The sequence below is a fragment of the Vombatus ursinus genome, unplaced genomic scaffold, assembly GCF_900497805.2.
Source record: "Vombatus ursinus unplaced genomic scaffold, bare-nosed wombat genome assembly UNPS02014772.1, whole genome shotgun sequence".
Classification (NCBI taxonomy): domain Eukaryota; kingdom Metazoa; phylum Chordata; class Mammalia; order Diprotodontia; family Vombatidae; genus Vombatus; species Vombatus ursinus.
Window position 1 is genome coordinate 15,029,064 of NW_020954550.1, and position 22,166 is coordinate 15,051,229.

The window sequence follows — 22,166 nt, forward strand, 5'->3', positions numbered from 1 at the left end:
AACTCATCCCTCTTCTAAATTATTTTAATTAATAAACATGTGTCATAAATTCACATCTTTTTCTTGTGCCATTAGATATATTATATAATTTTTACTGCATATGATTTGGCAGAAATTTCACCATTTTGTCTGAGTGATTTAATGTATATTCATTCATAGACAATTTTCAGTTACAGGTATCATATTTAAACATTATAAAAAAAACACCATATCAAACAACTTTAGAATTTGTTTGTGCCTACTTTTGGATAAGTGTAATCTTTGTAGATTAAATAGTTAATAAAATAAAAAAAGGACTTCTAAACTGAAAATTCACTGGAATACTCCTTGCTATATAAAATGAGATTTGTTTGTAAAGTGGGTTCATTCTGGGCCTCTGCCATCAAGACTCAGTCACCCTGAAGGGCACCCCGAACCTCTCACTAAGATGGGTTTACCCAGACAATGGGTCTCTCCACAAGAGGATGAGAGCAAGGCTGTGGTGTAATCATGTTTCTAAATATTAGAGTTGAATATTCATCAACAATGTGAGTTTCTTACACAGCTGAGAGACAATTAAAGCCAACCAAGCTCTCAGGTGATGCTAATTTTTGAAAATATTTCTAAAGCCTAGAATTAAACTGCATTTTCTCATTCTACCAGTTAAATTGCCAAGATGAAATGCTAAAATGTTAGGTCACCCTGTCAATGTGAGAAAGAAGAAAAAAAGAGAGGTGGTGGTCTCACAGATAAGCACTAAATGTTCTCACCCAAGGCAATTCCTGGTAGATTAGCAAATGAAAGTTAATTTAGTCTTGCCAAGATGGGAACAGCCACTAAAAAGGTTAAACAAATGAGAGCTTGTATAGAAGGGTAACTTATGTTATAAGATAGAACCGGGGTTGCTAAGAAATCGAGTAGAATGAAAAGCAGCCAACTTTAGCAAAAGCTGTTCGTTCCTACTATGTGTTCTTGCCAATCAACTACAGATCTCTGCCAAATCAATGTCATGTTTAATTTATTCACATTCACTTCTATTGAAAACACCCTTAGAACAATTGCAATAATTAAAATGTGGACTGTGTTGTTATTTTGACATGCTTTCTTGTGTCCTGCATTTTTTCAAAATATTTCTATCAGCAACTAACTAATCTCTTGTTATTTGAGGGGGTAATTGTAAGCTTTGTTTATATTCTTTGCTGGCAAGAGATTTTTGGCGTATAGTTTTTTTTCTTTGAACTTGAGCCAGTTTAATTATTAAATCCCCAAATGCTGCTAAAATGAACGAATCATAAAGCAAAAGTTATTAATTGTTCTACAGGTGGTGCTTTAATAAAACAAATCAACTTATATACATGAGCAAATGAAAGTACTGTTAAGCACAAAAACACAATTATTTTTACTGAAAGGAAAAGTAGGCAATTACCAGCAATAAAAAGAAAATTGTAGCCACTTAGCTAGTTTTACTTTTGATATTTTACTAGTCATTCCAAAATCAAGACAGAAATTGGCATTGATAAGGTGCCTTTTTTGGTTTTTTCTTTAGGAAAATGTGGACAGAAAAATTTTAATTGACTGTTAATAGTACGACAATCTGTGAACAGTAAAAGAATACTGCTGTTGGTCAGGGCTGTGTGCTGCAAAACTGTAATAATGTGTCAGTATATGGATTTGTTTCCGCAAATCTTAGCACAGGATTGGCACACAGTAGGTGCTTAAAAATATATTCCTGTTGACGGCTCCAGCAATATGATGGGGCACATAAAAAACTCCAAACTTACACTCTCCACATGTACCCTAATCTTATAATTTTGTACACATGCTGTTGTGACAGATGTCAGCATTAAGTTTCATATCTGTGCTTTACTGATAAAGTGAATATCTATCTTGTGGTCACCTCTGCTTCTGTTCTTCCCATGGAGACATAATCAGTCTGTCTTTTGGAGTAGGGATGGAAATGTTCTCATAAGTATTATGCTAATTCTAGATGTAATACATACCATTGGGATATTAGCTACATCAGTACCTCACTCTTTCCAATACAGCTGCAAAAGGTATACACACAACACTTCCACCTCCTTCTCTTCCCACATTTAAATAGAAGGCTCCAAAGTAACAGTTTGTTTTTCACCAATAGTATGCATTTGCCCATTTCATTTGTAAGAGCATTATTTGCCAATAGATGCTGCCTGCTTAGAAAAGATTTTATCTCAAATATATGCCAAATGTCCATTAAAGGCTTTTGGCTTCCTAATGCCTTCTCCAGCACTAATGAAGAAAATTACCCTTTATCATACAGTCAGTAGAAAAGGGAATTGCTTCATAAAAACTACTTGGACTAAGAAATAGAGTGGTGGATCAGTGGAATAGGTTAGATACACAAGATATGGTAGCAAATGACTATAGTAATCTACTGTTTGATAAACCCAGCTTTTGGGATAAGAACTCACTATCTGACAAAAACTGCTGGGAAAACTGGAAAATAGTATGACAGAAACTAGGCATAGATCAACATCTCACATCCTATATGAAGATAAGGTTGAAATGGGTACATGATTCTGACATAAAGGGTGATACCATAAACAAATTAGGAGAGCAAGGAATAATTTACCTGTAAGATCTATGGAAAAGGGAAGAATTTATGCCCAAAAAAGAGATAGAGAACATTATGAAATGTAAAACGGATCATTTTGATTACATTGAATTAAAAAGGTTTTGCACAAACAAAATCAATGCAACCAAGATTAGAATGAAAACAGAAAGCTGGGAAACATTTTTTTATGGCCAGTGTTTCTGATAAAAGCCTAATTTCTAAAATATATAGAGAAATGAATCAAATTTATAAGAATACATGTTATTCCTCATTTGATAAATGGTCAAAAGATATGAACAGGCAGTTTTCAGATGAAGAATTTAAAGCTATCTATATTCATATGAAAAAATTCTCTAAATCACTATTAATTAGAGAAATGCAAATTAAAACAACTCTGAGGTACCACCTCACACCTATCTGATTGGCTAATATGACAGAAAAAGAAAATAATAAATGTTGGAGAAGATGGAAAATGGGAAAACTATGCACTGTTGGTGGAGTTATGAACTGATCCAACCATTCTGGAGAGCAATTTGGAGCTATGCCCAAAGGGCTATAAAACTGTGCATACCCTTTGACTCAGCAATACCACTTCTAGGTCTGTATCCCAAAGAGATCATAAAAAAGGGAAAAGGACCCGCATGTACAAAAATATTTATAGCAGTTCTTTTTGTGGTGGCAAAGAATTAGAAATTGAGGGGATTTCTATTAATTGGGGAATGGCTGAACAAGCTGTGGTATTATGAATGTAATGGAATACTATTGTGCTATAAGAAAGATTTCAGAAGATTTCAGAAAAATTTGGAAGACTTACATGAACTGATGGTCTGTGAAGTGAGCAGAACCAGAACATTGTACAGAGCAACATTGTGAAATAATCAACTATGGTAGACTTACCATACAATGATCCAATACAATTCCAAAAGACTTATGATAGAATATTCTATCCACATCCAGAGAAATAACTATGGAGTCTGAATGCAGATCGAAGCAAACTATTTTCACTTTTTTGTTTTTTTTTTATTTCTCATGGTTTTTCTCTTTTGTTCTGATTCTTCTGTCACAACATGACTAATGTGGAAATATGTTTAACATGCTTGTACTTGTATAACCTATACATATTGCTTGCTGTCTTGGGGAGGGGAGAGGGAGGAAAATTTGGAACTCAAAATCTTACAGAAATGAATATTGAAAACTATCCTTACTATCTATCTTTACTAATTGGAAAAAATAAAATACTATTAAATGAAAAAAAGGGGAGGGGGACCTTCTTTTAGATACTGAGAATCCTTAGAGTTGATGGGAAAAAAAAAAGGTACACAAAAGAAGGGTATTAAGGACACTGTTCCTCATCCAGTGAATTAATGATTATCTCACCAAATTAATGTTTAAAGAAGTCTTCTATAAAGTCATAAATGAAATAGTTCTATACACCTCCAAATAATGGGCAGACATAAAGATGGCCTGTTGATTTCGGTTCTTTTATTGTTCAACTAAACAGGTCAGCTAATCAATAGACATTTATGAAGCACCTATGGTGTGCCAGGCACTGTGCAAAATACTGAGGATACAAAGAAAGGTAGAAGATAGTCCCTGCTCTCAAGAAGCTCACAGTCTAATGGGGGAGGCAAAGTCTCAGTGTCAGGGGCAACCCAATACATGATAGCAGTAATGATCTAAATTTTAGATTCTTTCATATATATGTATATATATATATATATATATGTGTACACACACACATATTCACATCCACATATATGTTATGATGCCTTTAAAAATGGGAACTTGAAGTTCTGTAAGGCAATGAAAGAGTTACTGAATTATTTGAAAATAACAATATCTATCTCAGGGTGGCAGGAAACACTTGTAACAATGTTGTTAAGCCAGTAATAATCTCATAAAACTACTCTCATCTGTGACTTTGTACTTTTTTTTTTAAAGGAATGCACTGATGTCACTGCCTCTGATCTCTTTTTAATTAGCAAGGACAGGTCACAAGACACACATGAGACAAGTGAATGATGCCTCACATACAACCATTAATGCACCAGATTTCACTGTGCAAAGCTAGTGAATTAACACATTTAAGAGTGCATGAGAATGCCATGCTACAAACATGTTGAATACTGCTCTCCTAGGTCAACAAAGCACCATCTGCTGTTAAAAGACATTTTCATGATATCCTTCTTCATAAAAGCAACTCTGTTCACATTACACAGCTGGAAGAGAGGTATAACTGCTTTCTTATCCAGAAATGAATTTGAATGTGGAAACACGTGCTGAGAGAATTTTTCTTAATTACTTTAGGAAAAATTTACTTCACATTCTAAAATGGAGCAGTTACGGACATCAATAAAAGCTGTTCGGAAATCCAAGTGTGAAGAAGTCTTGCTGTGTACTATAACTTCATAATCTTCCAACTGTGTACTTTCCTTTCCTTTTTCCTTTGCGGCTCCCAACAAAGATTTTTATGTCATTGTCTTGGCATATTTTAGCATGCTTTGTCCCACTGTTTTCAGATGCTGTCTGATTTTTCCTTCCATTCTTTCCAAGTTTGTATGCAAATGTTTGCACTCTCTCTCCGAGTGTATATTTTCGCTCTGCAAATGCCCAGGGCAAAAATGGATAGAACATCTCAGATCGAGAAGGTCATGCAAAGGAAGTTGAGATTCCTACCCTGTTTTTTTTTTAAATGCTGAATCTCCATTTTAAAATCTATTGGCACTGATAAAGTTTTCATTCCAGTTGGTTTAGAAAATTGAAGATGTTTATTATTTTATCAAAAATCTATCTATAACCAAATCATCCAATAAAAAAAAAAACTAACCTTTAATCAGCTGACAAAATGCCAATCGACCTATTGTAAGAGGAAGTTACAATACACCTCACAGTACATTTAAATGACACAATGCTTTCTGGCACAGTTTCTGGCACACAGTAAGTGCTTAATAAAAGATGTTTTTTTCCTACAGAGAGGAAGGGAACAAGCATTTATTAAACACCTACTACATGCCAGGCACTGTGCTAAGTGCTTTATAAATGTCTTATTTCATCCTCACAACAAGAATGGGAGGTAGATGCTATTATTGCCCCACTTTAACAGTTGAGGAATCTGAGGCAAACAGAGGCTTAAGTGACTTTCGCAGATACAGCTAGTAAATGCCTGAGGCCTCATTTGAACTCAGGTCTTCTTGACTCCAGGTCTAGTGCTCTATCCACTGTGTCATCTAATGCCTAGTGAAAATATCCAACCAATTACAAATCTAAAATAAAAATTCTCAGTAAATATAGACTTTAAATATATCTCTCAATTTCTGGGTCAACTGATTATTATAAAAATTGATATAAAGTGTCTTTTCCCTAGATTTCTTTTTGTACCCCACTGAATTTCCCTGAAATTGTGTATGTACCATTAGTGAGTAATAATTTCAGCACTCCCAATTTTGACAAAACTTTTGAGCTTCACTGAATCAACAGCAAAACTGCTAAGCATATATGAGGGCAGTAAATGTTTTGCAGATCTAAGGATTTGTTTGACAAACTGAACTGCCACGTACCAACAGGTTTTTCATTCTGGCACAATCATATCCTTTGCTTTCAGACTAAAGAAGTGCACCTCACTACTTTTATTCAATAAAAAGATATATCTTATGGGGTTTCCTAGCATTCAAGCAACTTTATTTTGAATTAATTGTGAAGTGTATGTACGTCAGGGAGCCATTCAAGTACAACGTTTAGATTTAAGTTCCTGTTCAATTGTGTATCAGAAAAAAAAAAAGGAGTAACAAATAATCCATCACCACCACTAGCAGGAAACAGCAACAGCTTCTCTATGCTTATGTAGAAATCCTGACAAACACATCTGCATGGAGATCATGAATGGCTAGGGATTTTAGCCATTCGACTATTTTTTTGTTAGGTAATATTGATTTCTCTGCAGCTGCTCTCAAATTAACATTGTCTGAATATCTTCACCTCTTTCAGTCCACTGCTTCTTCCCTTCCTATGAACTATTTTCTTTGACAAGCAATCCCATACAAATCTTCTCTTACTTTCAGGAACAATTTCGGTTTTTTTTTCAACCACTGATTGAATGGAAAGGCTAGCATTCCTCTTCCTTTAGAAACTTTATGGAGGGATTAAATCATACTTAGTTTATACAGCTATTCAACTGGGGCCACCCATTGAAGACATTATTCTCGACCCCTTGTTTTTGGCCTAGATTTGGAGTATATAGTTGTCCTAGGTGTGAAACTTAGCTCCTAGAGAAATGATTTTGTTGTTATTCAGTTGTTTCTGACACTTTGTGATTCCATTTGGGGCTTTCTTGGCAAAGATACTGGAGTGGTTTGCTATTTCCTTCTCTAGCTCATCTTACAGATGAGGTAACTGAGACAAACAGAGTTAAGTAACTTTTCCAGGGTCACACAGCTACTAAGTGTCTGAGGCCAGATTTGAACTCAGGAATGACTCCAGACCCAGCACTCTATCCACTGTGCCACCTGACTGTCTGTAAAAAAATGATAACATCATGTATATAATACACTAGAATTTTGTGTCTGATGGTTACTGTTTTGACAGTATATCTGTTCTACATTTTACCATGGGGGGAGGGGCAGAGAAAGCCAAGGCAGCTAGCTCTGGGGGCAAGAAGTCTACAGATTACACAGCCCTAAGGAATGCATAAGACTTTCTTTCACTAGGAGTTTGCCAAAAGGCAGGAAACAAATGCAGGAAGAAGTAGAAATTTTGGGCTAATGGTTATAAGTTGGCCCATAGTACATCCCTATAGAACTGATAAATTCCAGGAGGCAATCATGTGGGCTAAGGAAAAGCCTGCCCCTCTTGGAAAGAAGGGTAAGGGTAAACCAGATGCCAGACTGGGTCAGGAGCTGGGGCTTCTTAGAATGTTAAAACCAAGGGATGAGAAGGAAGTAGGAAAGCAGGGGACCAGTAAGAAAGATTTCAAGATAGAAGCCTACACTAGAACAGAAGCATGCTAATAGGAATATTGATGAAATAGCTTTCCAATACCATCTTTTCTCCAAAGTTTTGGCCTTACATGGCAGAATGTATTTCCTACCCCAATTGTGCAAGCCTGTTAAGCACAGTTAGGGATCAGGTCTGCTATGCCTTTTTCTGACCCAGCTCTGTTTTGATTACTATTTGGGCAGTATAGGATTTATGGGGTACTTGTTCACTCAAGATCAGAATACCAAGTCCATAATATTTACAGGGAGAACCTAAGGTGACAATGGTCAAGACTTATACTACTGAGGGGCCTGGATGGGATGTGATATGAGGAATGGTGGTAGGTGGTGGGTGTCTACCTGTCCTGTTGGAACCCCAGGGGTGGGCAGGAGGATTGGGATGGACCTGGTATCCCACAAGCTATACTGGCTTACAACATACTATGCAAGATGTTTCTCATGGGAGAATGTTGGAAGATCCCCATGATTTTAGTTATGGCCAAAGGCCGGGCTTGACATATACACATAGTCAGATAGGTAGGACTTGAGATACATACATGGTCACATAAAAATGGGTAGGTTGATAATCATGCCCATCTGGTCTACTTCATTATGGGTGCACATTTTTGAGACTTCAAAAATTGAACTCCTGTTGAACTCCTGTTCAACAAGAACAGGAGTAGTCTGTGTCATATCTTGACTTAGGGTCTAGAAGTGATGGGTTTTCTACTGTGGTCTCTTGACACTGCCAGAGCTGGTGAATCCACCGGTTGGCCATCTCAGATCTCTAAGGGACGTCAAAGGTATCTCACAGAACTCCTAAAAGAACTGCTTTGGATAATTCTATAGGGAGCTCCATATTTTCTATGAAGCAGGGTATGGCCTACTGGGTAGCTAGTATCACTAAGTAGGATACCATGAAGGCCAGCCCGGCCAGGGCCATGGAGACTCCTAGGGACTGGATTCCACAAACAATTTGCCCTGGTTCAGAAATCCTGAAGGACCAAAAAGAAAGTATAGATGATTCATAGTGCTGTCTATGGGAAGGGCAGCTGCTCCCAACCAATGCCAGAGCACTGCATTTTCTGCACAGGAATAAAACGCCTCTGAAATGTAGCAAGTTCTGTGAAAGAATTATCACTGAATTAACACTGAAGTTCAGATCTCTGTAGCCGTCTTCTAGAGGGACAGACAGAAAGAAGTCTGAGTGTCCAGTGTAGGGGAAGGGGCTTGAAGGGCATCAGAAAACAAAAATTTGCCCTCTTGACTACAAAAAGCCCAAGTGAGCCCTATCCTTAAAAACAATCAAGATCATTTGATTTACCATTCCTGCAAATTACTAACCTACAGCCCTCTTCTTTTATTCTTCTACAATTGGTGGCTTCATTTCTCCTCCCACCTTCTAACTCTAGGTCATCTGGCTTAAAATTTCATCACTCAACTGAAATTGCTTTCTCCAAAGTTACCACTGACCTCTCAATGTCAAAATTTAATGGCCTGTTCTCAATCCTCAGTCTTCTCGACCTTTCTGCAGCATGTGGCATTGTTGACTAACTTCCCCTCTTGTATATTATCTCATAGCTATGTTTTTGTAATTCTATTCTGCCTTTGTTTTTTTTTTTCCTACCTGACTACTCCTTCTCTCTCTCTTTTTTTTTTGCTGCATCCTTATCCTCTGTCACTGTCACCACTTTAGTGCAGGCCCTCATTATCATTGCCTACATTACTGCAATAGCATCCTGGTGGGTCTGTCTGCCTCATCTCTCTCTATTCCAATCCATCCTCCATTCAGTCACTAAAGTGATTTTTCTGAAGTGCAGTTCCTATCATATCATCCCTGCTCCCTGCCAATTCAATAAACTTGAATGGCTACCTATCACCTCCAAAATTAAATATAAAATCCTCTGTTTGGTATTCAAAAGCTTTCATAACTTCAGCCCGTCCAAGCTTTCCAGTCCTCTTACATCTTATTCCCACCACCTCCACTGTGTACCTTGTGATGCAGTGGCACTGGCCTCCTTACTGTTCCTCAAAAAGACACTCAATCTCCAGACCCCAGACATTTTTGCTGGCTGTTTCTCAGGTCTGGAATACTCTCTCTTCTTATCTTCACCTCCTGGCCTCTTTCAAGGCCCAGCTAAAGTCTTATCTCTTATGAGATTTTTGTGATCTCCCTTAATGCTAGTGTCTTCTGCTTTTTTATTATCTTCAATTTATCTTATATATATATCTTGTTTTTATACATATTTCATTCTGTCTGTCCTCCTCTTTTCTGCTAAATTCCTTGAAAAAATAATCCACAATTAGTGGGTGTAGGATTCCTACCTCTTACCATGACGCCAGTGGCAGAGAGGACAAAAGTTAGTCACACAGGGATTGCAGTTGAACTAAGACTTTGTAAAAAAACAAAAACAAAAAACAAATGTTGGGGAAAGGCATGGCCTTTACTCAGACGAATACAGTAAGCACAAAGTTTTATATAGTCTCACCTGGAAGGTTTTAAGCATTGGACTGGCAGTCATCTAATTATTTTCTTACCCCTATTCCCCCCCCCAAGACAATATGTGCTAATGCAATGCTGCATTAATAGAGGTAGAGCATTCAGAATAGGGTAGGTTGGAATCCTAATTAAACTACGTGGAGAATGCTGTATTGAGGTCTCTGTACCATATCTTAATAATGGTAAAAATCATATCTATTATTGCACGTTAAGCTTTATAATATACTTTTACAACAGTTTTGTCAGGTAGGTAGAGCAAATTTTATAATCCCCATCTTTCAGAAGAAGAAACTGAGTCTCACAGCAGTAAAATAACTTGCCCAAGGTCACTCAGGAAGGTCTCCAGACTCTAAGTTCACTGCTCTTTCCTCTATTTCACGCTGCCTTGACATTAACAAGCTGGAGTGTGTCCAGAAGATTAGAAGGGAGAAAAGATGTAAAACCATGGCACACAAAGATTGATGGAACTGGGAACATTCAATCTAGAAGAAAAAAAAACACAGAAAGGATATGACAGCTGTCTTCAAATACTTCAAGAGATGTCATGGAGAAGAGAGACTCCAGATTTGTAGACTTACTGATTTTTAGAGCTAGAAGGGACCTTAGAGGTCATCTGGTACAATCCCCACATTGTACTAATAAGGGGATTGAAGTCTAGAGAGGTTAAATAGTTTGCTTAAGGCCATCCTTGTTTTGTTTGGCTCCATAGGGCAGATATAAGATCAATGAGTAGAAGTTGTATTGAGGCAGATTTCATCTCAATAAAAAGAAAAACTTCCTAACAATTAGTGTGGTGCAAAGGTAGGTGTGCTAAGGCAGCTGGGTGGCACAGTGGATAGAGCAAGGGACCTGGAGTCAGAAAGACTGATCTTCCCGAGTTCCAATTTGGCCTTAGACATTTAATAGCTACATGATCCTGGGCAAGTCATCCTGTTTGCCTCAGTTCCTCATCTGTACAATGAGCTGGAGACGGAAATGGCGAATCACCTTGGTATCTCTGCCAAGAAAACCTCAATGGGGTCATGAAGAGTTGGACGTGATTGAAACAATGGAACAACAAAGATAGCATAGGTTGTCTCAACAAGTAGTGAGTTCCCCATCACTGGAGTTATTCAAAGTTGGATGATTACTTATTGGAGATGTTGTAGAGGAGAGTCTAGCTCAGGTATGGACAGGACTAGCTGAGGTAATTATGAAATGAGAGTCTATGAATCCCTGATTCTAAGATACAGAGGAGGAAGTCACAATTATCATTATAGCTTCTGTGAGGCAGCCATAGTAGTTCTGTTAATCCAATGAGGGGTAATTGTAAAGAGTTATCAGAGACTTCCACAGCTTCATAAAACACTACATTTACATTTGAGTCTAAATTTGTAAGACCAAGCAATTTCTGTAAGGTATGAAAGGCTGAAGGTGCCTCAAGAGACCAATCAGAAAGTCAAAGGAGCATCTTTGGGTGCTTTATTGGTTCTGCTCATTTAACAAGGAATAACTGTAGGAAGTTTCTGAGACCTCTATGGTGCCATAAAACACTGCATTAAATACAATACTTTTTTGCAGGGAAAGGGTGCAGAGGGCTCTCTAAGTTTGCATGGCAAAATAGAAGGGAAGCCATCAACCATTAAAAGCAGTGAACCCAGCATCTGAACAATACCTTCGCTTTCTTTCTCTCATCCAAGCATAAGTAATTTTTGCACAGTTATACATAATTAAATGCCTTCAACTTTTCAACCAGATTCAAATTTTAAACTATATACATTATAAATAATGTACCATACCAGTAATTTCCAAACTGTATTCTATTGACCACTGGTATTCTTTCCACACAAGATAGAGATTACAAAAGAAGAATCTGATGCTAGTAATATTTTCTCCTCTAAAATACTAAAAATGAAATTACATATTAAAATTCTTTCAGGGAGGAATCACTCAATATTAATATGTGCTTAATTTCCTCTATCTGGCTCCAAAATTTTCTTGATCCCTTTATCTCCTTATTTTCAGAAGTGTTTCATATTTTAGACATGTGGACCAGCATCTAAGAGATCTGCAAGTGTATTTTAAACTTCAATGTGTTGTGACTAAATTAGCTTGGCTAATTTTATGCTCAAATGGATCTGTGATCTAATTCATTTGGAAGCTTCCTCAAAAGACATAGATTGAATCCCACCCATACCTGCCCATTCTATGCTACTCTTAACCATATCTTCCTACAAATTTGCCACAGGGGGTCCACTCAATGTGCCTACGAATCTCCTTACTTTTTCCTAACATTTTGACCATATCAGTGAACACTCGAGCTGTCTACCTGTCATCATTCCTTACTCTTGTCATTTTCACAAATGAAATGCCTGAGCCATGTTTTCTCTGAGCAATTTAATAATTTATTAACTGGGCATATACCTATTAAAGCAGGTCCAATGGCTTGCCTCAGTTTAGCCAAAAGACAAAGAATTGAAGATGCAACTCCTTTTTATAGGCATAGAACAAAGAACAAAACAGAAAAGGTGAGGAAATCATACAAATGGTGATGGGGCTGGCAGCATCATGAGAGTGAGGGCAACACGATTTGTTACATTAAGGGAAGTGGTTTACACACACATGGGACTAAGACTACTCCTTTCTGTCTTAGAAAATGCTTTATGGATTTATGACCCAGTTACATCTCAAGGCCATTAATAGTGGACAAGGGATAGAAGACTCACTGGCACCTGGGAATGAGATAAGACCACTTTTAATTGGGCAAGGATGAGGCTAAGATGGGGCAAGTTCAGCTTGTCCACTCTCAAAGACAGCACACAGATGTCACAGAGTTTCTCAGGAGCTGAAATTATGAGGGGTAACAAGTTTCTTTGGCACAAAGTAATTTGCAGGTAGTGCTAGGATAACAGTTGCCTTCCAGCGTTTTATGAAAGTATTAATCTTCTAAACATAGTTCTGAGTTTTTTCTTTAACTAAAACTAATCAATAGGGAAAATAAACTTTGGTATCTAACTGTGAGAGAGGAAGACTGAACTTTTGAACTCAGGAGCTTCACTCAGAGACAAAGAAAAAGCTTAGATTATGTAGAATACAGAATAAGGTTACAGAATAGGATCAATTATAGAGTGAAATCAATTTATAAAATACAAAATCAATGTTTGCTTTTCTCATCATGCAACCAGAGAGTTGCATATGTAGTCAATTTAATGTTTTAAATGTACACATACCTCCTAATCACTGCAAGCAATTGAGGAAACTATGACATGGGTTGTGAATAAGCCTACTTCCTGAACTTCAGGTACCCTACCTGTAGCAACAATAAAGTTTGTTGTCCACACTCACAATCCTATCCCTTTCCCCTGAATAAGAGCCCTTCTCTACCTGGGAAATGAGATCTATCAGGCTACCTTCACATCAAAATTCTAATTATGAGGCATCTAGGTGGTACAGTGAATAGAAAGCTGGGCCAGAGTCAGGAAGACCTGAGTTCAAATTCAGCCTCAGATAGTTATTAGCTATGGGACCCAGGGCAAGTTCCTTAACCTCTGTGCCTCAGTTTCCTCAAATATAAATAGGGATAAAAACAGCACTTAGCACAAGGTTGTGGTGAGGATCAAATGAGACAGTCTTTGTGAAGCACTTACCATAGTCACTGGCTCATAATAAGTGTTATGTAAATGCTTATTCCCTTTCCCTTTCTTCTTTCCCTCCTTAATTAGAATCTGGAGGCTGATTCAGTCCACAGGCTTTCCACACTTTGTACTTCTTGTACTTCCCCAGTCCTATAGCTAAACAAAACAAAACGAAACAAAATGAAACCCTACTTTGTGCTCTTCTAATCTCTGTGAATCAGAACCTCTGAGCCAGGGCAAAAACCTTCTTCCTGCTATCTTTTCCCATACTTTCCTTCCTAACCAGCTCAGTTTCCACCTTCATCTGCCGTCCAGGTCTGTCATCCCTCAGAAATTCAAACCCCATCTCCATTGTAAACAAATTGCCCTTTACCTTAATCTCTTGCTTCATATTCTGAAACACACTGAAGCCCAGCTTTCTCCTAAAGACATCATCTCCTATCACCATCTCCAGACTTGGCTATTCTCCTTCTCTTCCTTCCCACTTCCCACCTCCAAGTAGGCAAAGTCAGCATTACCATGTCCAGGTTCTTCTTCTATTGCCATCATCCAGCAATCTCTATTCTTTTAAAAATCCCACCAAATTTTATCATCAATTCCAGATTCTTGCTCTCATCTAATGATCTCAAGGTCATTCTCCCTTCTTCCTCAATGAATTCAATAAAGGCTCAGTTTTTCTTTCTATCTTAATTGGGTCTCTCTTGCCAGGTAGACTCCCAAGCATTTTACATTGTCTGCAGTTATTTTAAATGGAATTTTCCTACCTCTTCCTGCTGGGTTTTGTTGTTAACATATGGAAATGCTCATGATTTGTGGGAATTTATTTTATAAACTGCAACTCTGATGAAGTTGTTAATTGTTTCAACTAGGTTTTTGGTTCTCTAAGTATACCATCATATCATCTACAAAGAGTAGTAGTTTTGTTTCACCATTGCCTATTTCTATTCCTCCAATTTCTTTTTCTTGTCTTACTGTTACAGCTAGCCGTTTCTAATACAATAGTGAGTAACAGTGGTGATAATGGACATCTTTGCTTCACCAATGATCTTAATTGGGAAGGATTCTAGTTCATCCTCATTATAGATAATGCTTCTCTACATTTTTGATAGATACTACTTATCACTCTAAGAAAGAATCCATTTGTTCTTATGCTTTCTAGTGTTTTTAATAGGAATGGGTGTTGTATTATGTGAAAGGCCTTTTCTGTGTCTATTGAGATAATCATATTATTATTATTTTTTGTTATTGATATGGTCAATTATGCTTATAGTTTTCCTAATATTGAACCAACCCTGCATTTCAGGTTTAAATCCCACCTGGTCATAGTATATGATCTTTGTGATATACTGTTATAATTTTCTAGGTAGTATTTTATTTAAAATTTTTGTGTCAGTATTAATTATGGTAATTGGCCTATAGTTTTCTCTCTTTCCCTTTTTTTCTCCTGGTTTAGGTATTAAAACCATATTTGTGTCATAAAAGGAATTTGGTAGAACTCCTTGTTTACTTATTTTTTCAAAGAGTTTATATAATATTGTCTTTAAATATCTGTTAGAATTCATTTGTAAATCCATTTGGCCCTGGGGATTTTTTTCGTAAAAAAACTCCTTGATGACTTGTTCAATTTAGGGTTATTTAGATATTCTATTTCTTCTTCTGTTAATCTGGACAACTTATATTTTTATAAATATTCATCTATTCCACTTAAATGGTTAGTTTTACTGGCATATAATTAGGTAAAATAGCTTCTCATAATTGCTTTAATATCATCTTCATTGGTGGTGCATTCATCCTTCTCATTTTTAGTACTGGTAATTTGATTTTATTCTTTCTTTTTAAAAATCAAATTAACCCATGGTTTATCTATTTTATTGTTCCCTACCCCGCCCCACCCTGTAAAAGTGGCTCCTTCTTTTATTTTTCTGTTCAATTTTTTAAAACTTTCATTTTTATTAATTTATTTAATTTAATTTAATTAATTTAATTAATTTATACTCCTTTGATTTTCAGGATTTTCATTTTGGTGTTCAATTGGGGATTTTTAATTTGTTCATTTTCTAGATTTTTTTTCGTTGCATGCCCAATTCATTGATTTGCACTTTTTCTCTTTTACAGTTGTAAGCATTTAGAGATATAAAATTTACCCTATGTACTGCTTTGGCTGCATCTCACAAATTTTGGTGTGTTGTCTTAATGTTGTCATTAATAAAATTATTGACTGTTTTTGTGATTTGTTCTCTAACCCATTCATTATAATTTCCAATTAATTCTTAATCTATGCTTCCATAGCCCTTTATTGAATGTAATTTTTATTGCATTATGGTCTGAAAAGGGTGCCTTTAATATTTTGACTTTTCCAGATTCGTTTGTAAAGTTCTTAATGACCTAATACGTGGTCAGTTTTTGTAAATGTGCTACGTATAGCTGAGGAAAAAAAAGTATACTGATTTCTATTCAGATTCATTTTTCTCCAGAGGTCTATCATATCTAACTTTTTAAAAATTCTATTCATCTCCTTAATATCTTTCTTATTTATTTTATGATTAGATTTATCTAGCTCTGAGAGGGGAAAGTTGAGGTCCCCCACTAGTCTATTTCTTTCTGTAACTAATTTAAATTTTCCTTTAATAACTTGGATACTCTGTCATGTGATACATATATGTTTAGTATTGATATTATTTCATTGTCTATGGTACCTTTTAGCAAAATGTAGTATTTCTGATTATCACTTTTAGTTAGGTTTGGTTTTGCTTTTGCTTTGTCTGAGATGATTGCTATCTCAGTCTTTTTCACTTCAGCTGAAGCAAAATAGATTTGCTCCAGCCCCTTATTTTAACTCTGTGAGTGTGTCTCCGTTTCAAGTGTGCTTCTTGTAGCAGCATATTGTTGGATTTTGATTTCTAATCCACTCTGCTATCCTCTTACATTTCATGCGTGTTTGATGGAGTACTGGTCTTGGAAAACCCCTCCCCACTCCCCTTTTCCCATAAGGCTCTGGCATTCCCCTGAGGCTCATTTCAGTATAATCCTTTCAACTGTCCTTTCATTGTGGCTCTGACCCTGCCCCAATCTCCAATTATCTGTTACCTCTAACCTAGCCAAGCCCTTCATTGTCTGTTACTTCCTGATCCTCCAGCCACTTTCCACCCTTAATTCCATCTAGACCACCTTCTTTGTTACCTCCCAGTCATTCTAGACTATTATGTCCACTCCTAGATCACATCCAGATCTTCCCACAGGCTTTCTGTATAAAAGGTCCATCTTTCCTCCATTAAATTGCTCAGATTCTTAAATCTGGCCAATAGCACAGACTCACTAGGAATCATACCCACCCCAACTGGTATTTTAATAAACCTTGTCTCTGACTGAAAGAAGGCTTGAGTCAAATTCTTTCAAGGCAGGACCTGTGATTTTTGCCCTTGAATTTCAAGGTTCCCAGCACCCCTAGACTGCTAACAAATTTATCCCAGTCACATTCACGATTAAGATTACTGTGTATTTCCCCAAGTCTGTTTTGCTTCTGACCACTTTTTCCCTTAATCTATCCTCCCACTGTCATTATTCCCCTCCTTTTCTCTTATTCCTTTCCTCTCCTATTTACCTATTGGATAGGATAGATTTCTATTCCCAACTGAGTGTGTGTATATGTGTGTGTGTGTGTGTATGTGAACACGCACAGACACACACACTTTTTTCTTCCCTCTTTGAATCAGTTTATATGAATGAGATTCAAGCATTTTCTCATTCACTGTAAAACCTTCCTTGGGCACCTCTTTTATGTGTGATAATTCCTCCATTCTTCCTCTCCCCAATACCATCCTTCTGCTCCTTTCAGCTTCCTTTTGTACATTGTCTTCCCCCATTAGATTGTAAGCTCCCTTCAGGGCTGGAGTTGTTTTTCTTTTTCTTATTTGTGTCCCTAGTACTTAGCCCAGTGCCAGGAACATAGGATTCTGGGATCCATCTAAAGCAGTCCTAAGGTGAAAAATTTTATCCTTAAAATCACACCCTAATAAAATAGAAAAGGAGAGGATCAATGAACTGAATATGCAGTTAAAAACCAAATAAATCCAAAATAAGCAAAAATAGGATATCTTGAAAATCAGAGGAGAAATGACAAATTGGAAAACAAAGACTACAGAATTGATAAACAAAACTAAAACTTGCTTCTTTGAAAAGACTAAAAAAGGATAAACCTTTAGCTAATCTGATTTAAAAGGCAGAATATGAAATCCACAAAATTTTTTAAAAAAGAACGAGGTAAAATCACAAGACTACAGAAATAAAAATAATAAAAATATTATTAATAGAAATATTTATATAAGAGCATGTATAAATAATATATTAATAAATAGATAATCTATGTATAAATATATAAATAATATATTAATAAATGTATAATTTATATATAAACATTTATTTATACATAAACATATCAAATAAATATGTAAATATAATAAAAAGAAATTAAAATAATAAAAATAAAAAAAGAACCTACTGTATATAATTATAATGCCAACAAAACTAAAAGCACAAAAACCATAGAGGACTACCAACAGAAACATAAAATACTCAAAGTAAATAGAACATAAATTGAGATTTTAAATAACCAACTTTCAGAAAAAGAAGCAGCATTAGATATAAAGGAACTACCAAAGGAAAAAACTGGTCCTTATGCTTTTGTAGAATTCTATAAAAGTTTAAAATAATAATACCTATATTATAAAAACTATTTTCAAAACCAGAGAAAGAAAGTACTCTATTAAACTCCTTTTATGAGGCAAATATAGTCCTAATGATGGGGTATAGGCCCAAGCTGAGATCTTTGCCACTTACCCCCAAAAGAATTTGGGTCCCATTTGTCAATGGGCCCCAGAAAACCCTTAAACTTTCCTTGAACTCACTTACTTGGTCAAAGAAGTCTCAAGCAATTGCCTGAGACTATAATCCACTCAACTGACCTTTCCTTATTTGTCTAGGTCCTTTCTCCCAGTTCTTTGTTACTCTAATTAAGCCTAGCTCTCTATTGTCTATAGCCCTGGGTTATATTTCCTCATCCTGCTTGTCCTTACAAGCATCACAAATGTTCAGATTCCTTAAAAGTCTGGCCTATATGGTTCATCTTTAGTAAACCTTGTCTTTGGCTAAAAGAAGGCTTGGGTTGAATTCTTTCAGGTAGGACCCACATGTTATGATTTTGGGGTTCCAGCACCCCTATCTTCTAAATCTCACCACTAAAACCTAAACCAGAGAGGGATACAGAAAAGAAGAGCAATAGAGCAATACCACTAATGAATACTAATCCTGAAATTTTAAATGAAAGCAGGTAAAACAGATCATTGCAATTTATTTAAAAAAGTCATTCATGAGACTTCCACTTCCAGGAGCCAAGATGGTGGAGTGAGAAGTAAGTTGCTCTTACCCTCCCCTTCTGAAAACCCAGAAAATATCACCCCAGGAAAAACCCTGGAACAGCTGAACCAGAAGAAAGATGGGGTGAAGCAGTAGCTTGAGGGATTAACTGGAAAAGGCCCTCTTGGCCAGGGGGAAGGGGAGCAGTACAGATGGGAGGTGTCCCAACAAGCAAGCAGAAAGCCCCACCTCAGCATATCAGGAGAAGATCCTGAAACCTAGGCAGTGGAACAGGCAAACACCAACACCTGGACCCCTGAGTGCCTCAGTGAGGGAGGGGTAACTGGTGGAAACCAGTTCAGGAAACAACCAGGTGCCTCGGCATTCTACAGCAGTCTTCCAGTGGCTCAGCAAAACTCTTTGAAATGCTCCAAGGGGCCCCAGGAGATAAACATCCTGCAACATCCATCTGAAAGGAGCTGAAGAAAGTAAAAGGAAAGGAAAAGCAGGCAAACTCCAGGGGCCAGACTACCCGATTCTACCCTTAGAGTTCCAGTGTTGCTGATTCCAGCCCACACCAGGTAAGCTGCCAGAACCCAACAGCCTCCAACTGCCAGCATCAGAGGCCCCAGCACACAAATCCAGTGACCAGGCCCAGGGCTCCCAACACAAGATGCCTGGGTCAGTGCTCTCTGCTCTCCAGCAGGAGAGCTCAATCTCTTTAAAGGCCAGGAAATAAGCAAACACCATGAGCAAAAAGAAATGTACCATAGATTCATATTATGAGAACCATGAACATTAAGGCAAAACTTCTGAAGAGGACAATATTGTCAACAAACCCACATCTAGAACTTCGAAAGGGAATATGAAGTGGTCTGAAGCCCAAAAAGCCTTCTTAGAAGAGCTCAAGAAGGATTTTAAAAGTCAAATGAGAGAGGTAGAAGAAAAAATGAGAGGTCTGCAAGAGAGTATCAATAGCTTGGAAAAAGAAGGACAAAAATTAACTGTAGAAAACAAGTCCTTAAAAAATACAATTGGCCAAATGGGGAAGAAGGTACAAAATCTAATAGAAGAAAACAATTTGTTAAAAATTAGAATTGGGCAAATGGAACCTAATGACTCTATGAGACAGCAAGAATCAGTCAAACAGAAACAAAAGAATGAAAAAATAGATGAAAATCTAAAATATCTCATTGGTAAAACAACTGACCTAGAAAATCGATCCAGGAGAGACAATTTAAAAATTATTGGTTTACCTGGAAATCAAGATGAAAAAAAGAGCCTGGACAGTATCTTTCAGGAAACCATAAAGCAAAACTGCCCTGAGGTCCTAGAACCAGAAGGTAAAATAGCCATAGAAAGAATCCACCAATCACCTCCTGAAAAGAAAAGTATAAAGGGGGGGGAAGGATGGAGAGAAAGACACAGATAGTAATAAAGAATGTGAATGGGATAAATTCTCCCATAAAACAGAAATGGATAGCAGAATGGATTAAAAATCATAATCCTACAATATGGTGTTTACAGGAAACACATTTGAAAAAGAATGACACGTACAGGCTAAAGGTAAAAGGCTGGAGCAGAATACGTTATGCTTCAGCTGAAGTAAAAAAAAAAGCAGGGGTAGCAATCCTGATCTCAGACAAAGCAAAAGCAAAAATAGATCTTATCAAAAGAGATAAGGAAGGAAACTACATCCTGCTAAAATGCACCATAGACAATGAAGTAATATCATTACTAAACATATATGCACCAAATGGCATAGCATCCAAATTTTTAGAGAAGAAGTTTAGGGAGTTACAGGAAGAAATAGACAGCAAAACTATATTAGTGGGGGACCTCAACTTCCCCATCTCTGAACTAGATAAATCTAACCACAAAATAAACAAGAAAGTTAAGGAGGTGAATAGAATATTAGAAAAGTTAGGTGAAATTTTAATAGATCTCTGGAGAAAACTGAATGTGAATAGAAAGGAATATACTTTTTTTCTCAGCAGTACATGGCACATACACAAAAATTGACCGTATACTAGGACATAAAAACCTCACACTCCAATGCAGAAAGGCAGAAATATTGAATGCAACCTTTTCAGATCATGATGCAATAAAAATTATATCTAAGAAGGGGCCAGGGAAAGATAGACCAAAAAATAATTGGAAACTAAATAATCTAATCCTAAAAAATGGTCAGGTCAAGCAACAAATCATAGAAACAATCAATAACTTCATTCAAGAGAATGACAATAATGAGACAACATACCAAAACTTATGGGATGCAGCAAAAGCAGTTTTTAGGGGGAAATTTTATATCTCTAAATGCTTACATGAATAAAATGGAAAAATAGATCAATGAATTGGGCATATAACTAAAAAAAATTAGAAAAAGAACAAATTAAAAATCCTCAATTAAACACCAAATTAGAAATATTGAAAACCAAAGGAGAAATTAAGAAAATTGAAATTAAGAAAACTATTGAACTAATAAATAAAAATAAGAGCTGGTTTTATGAAAAAGCCAACAAAATAAACCTTTGGTTAATTTAATTAAAAAAAGAAAGAAGAAAACCAAATTACCAGTATCAAAAATGAAAAGGGTGAAGCCACCACCAAGGAAGAAGAAATTAAAACAATAATTAGGAACTATTTTGCCCAACTGAATGCCTATAAATTTGACAATCTTAGTGAAATGGATAAATATTTACAAAAATATAAATTGCCTAGATTAACAGAAGAGGAAGTAAAATACTTAAATAACCCCATCTCAGAAAAAGAAATTGCACAAACCATTGATGAACTTCCTAGGAAAAAATCTCCAGGGCCAGATGGATTTACAAGTGAATTCTATCAAACATTTAAAGAACAATTAATTCCAATACCACACAGACTATTCGGGAAAATAGGTGAAGAAGGAGTCTTAGCAAATTCTTTTTATGATACAAATATGGTGCTGATACTTAAACTGAGAAGAGTCAAAACAGAGAAAGAAAATTATAGACCAATGTCCCTAATGAATATTGATGCAAAAATTTTAAATAAAATATTAGCAAATAGATTATAACAACTTATCACAAGAGTAATACACTATGACCAGGTAGAATTTATACCGGAAATGCAGGGCTGGTTCAATATTAGGAAAACTATTAACATAATTGATCACA

The 22,166-nt window shown here is 36.4% G+C and overlaps 1 protein-coding gene across 2 annotated transcripts in view; it reads right to left on the reverse strand.

Annotated features, from left to right (window-relative positions):
- Positions 1-22,166, reverse strand: part of NDUFAF2 (NADH:ubiquinone oxidoreductase complex assembly factor 2) — a 226,227-nt gene that overhangs the window by 16,976 nt on the left and 187,085 nt on the right. Inside the window, exon 4 of one of the 2 annotated variants that reach the window (XM_027863486.1) lies at positions 10,345-10,524. The exons of the other annotated variant lie outside the window; for it this stretch is intronic. Coding sequence (XP_027719287.1) covers positions 10,369-10,524 — 156 coding nt within the window. The 3' untranslated portion in view covers positions 10,345-10,368. Of the gene's footprint in view, positions 1-10,344; positions 10,525-22,166 lie in introns of those variants that run through there. 2 annotated transcript variants of the gene reach the window in all.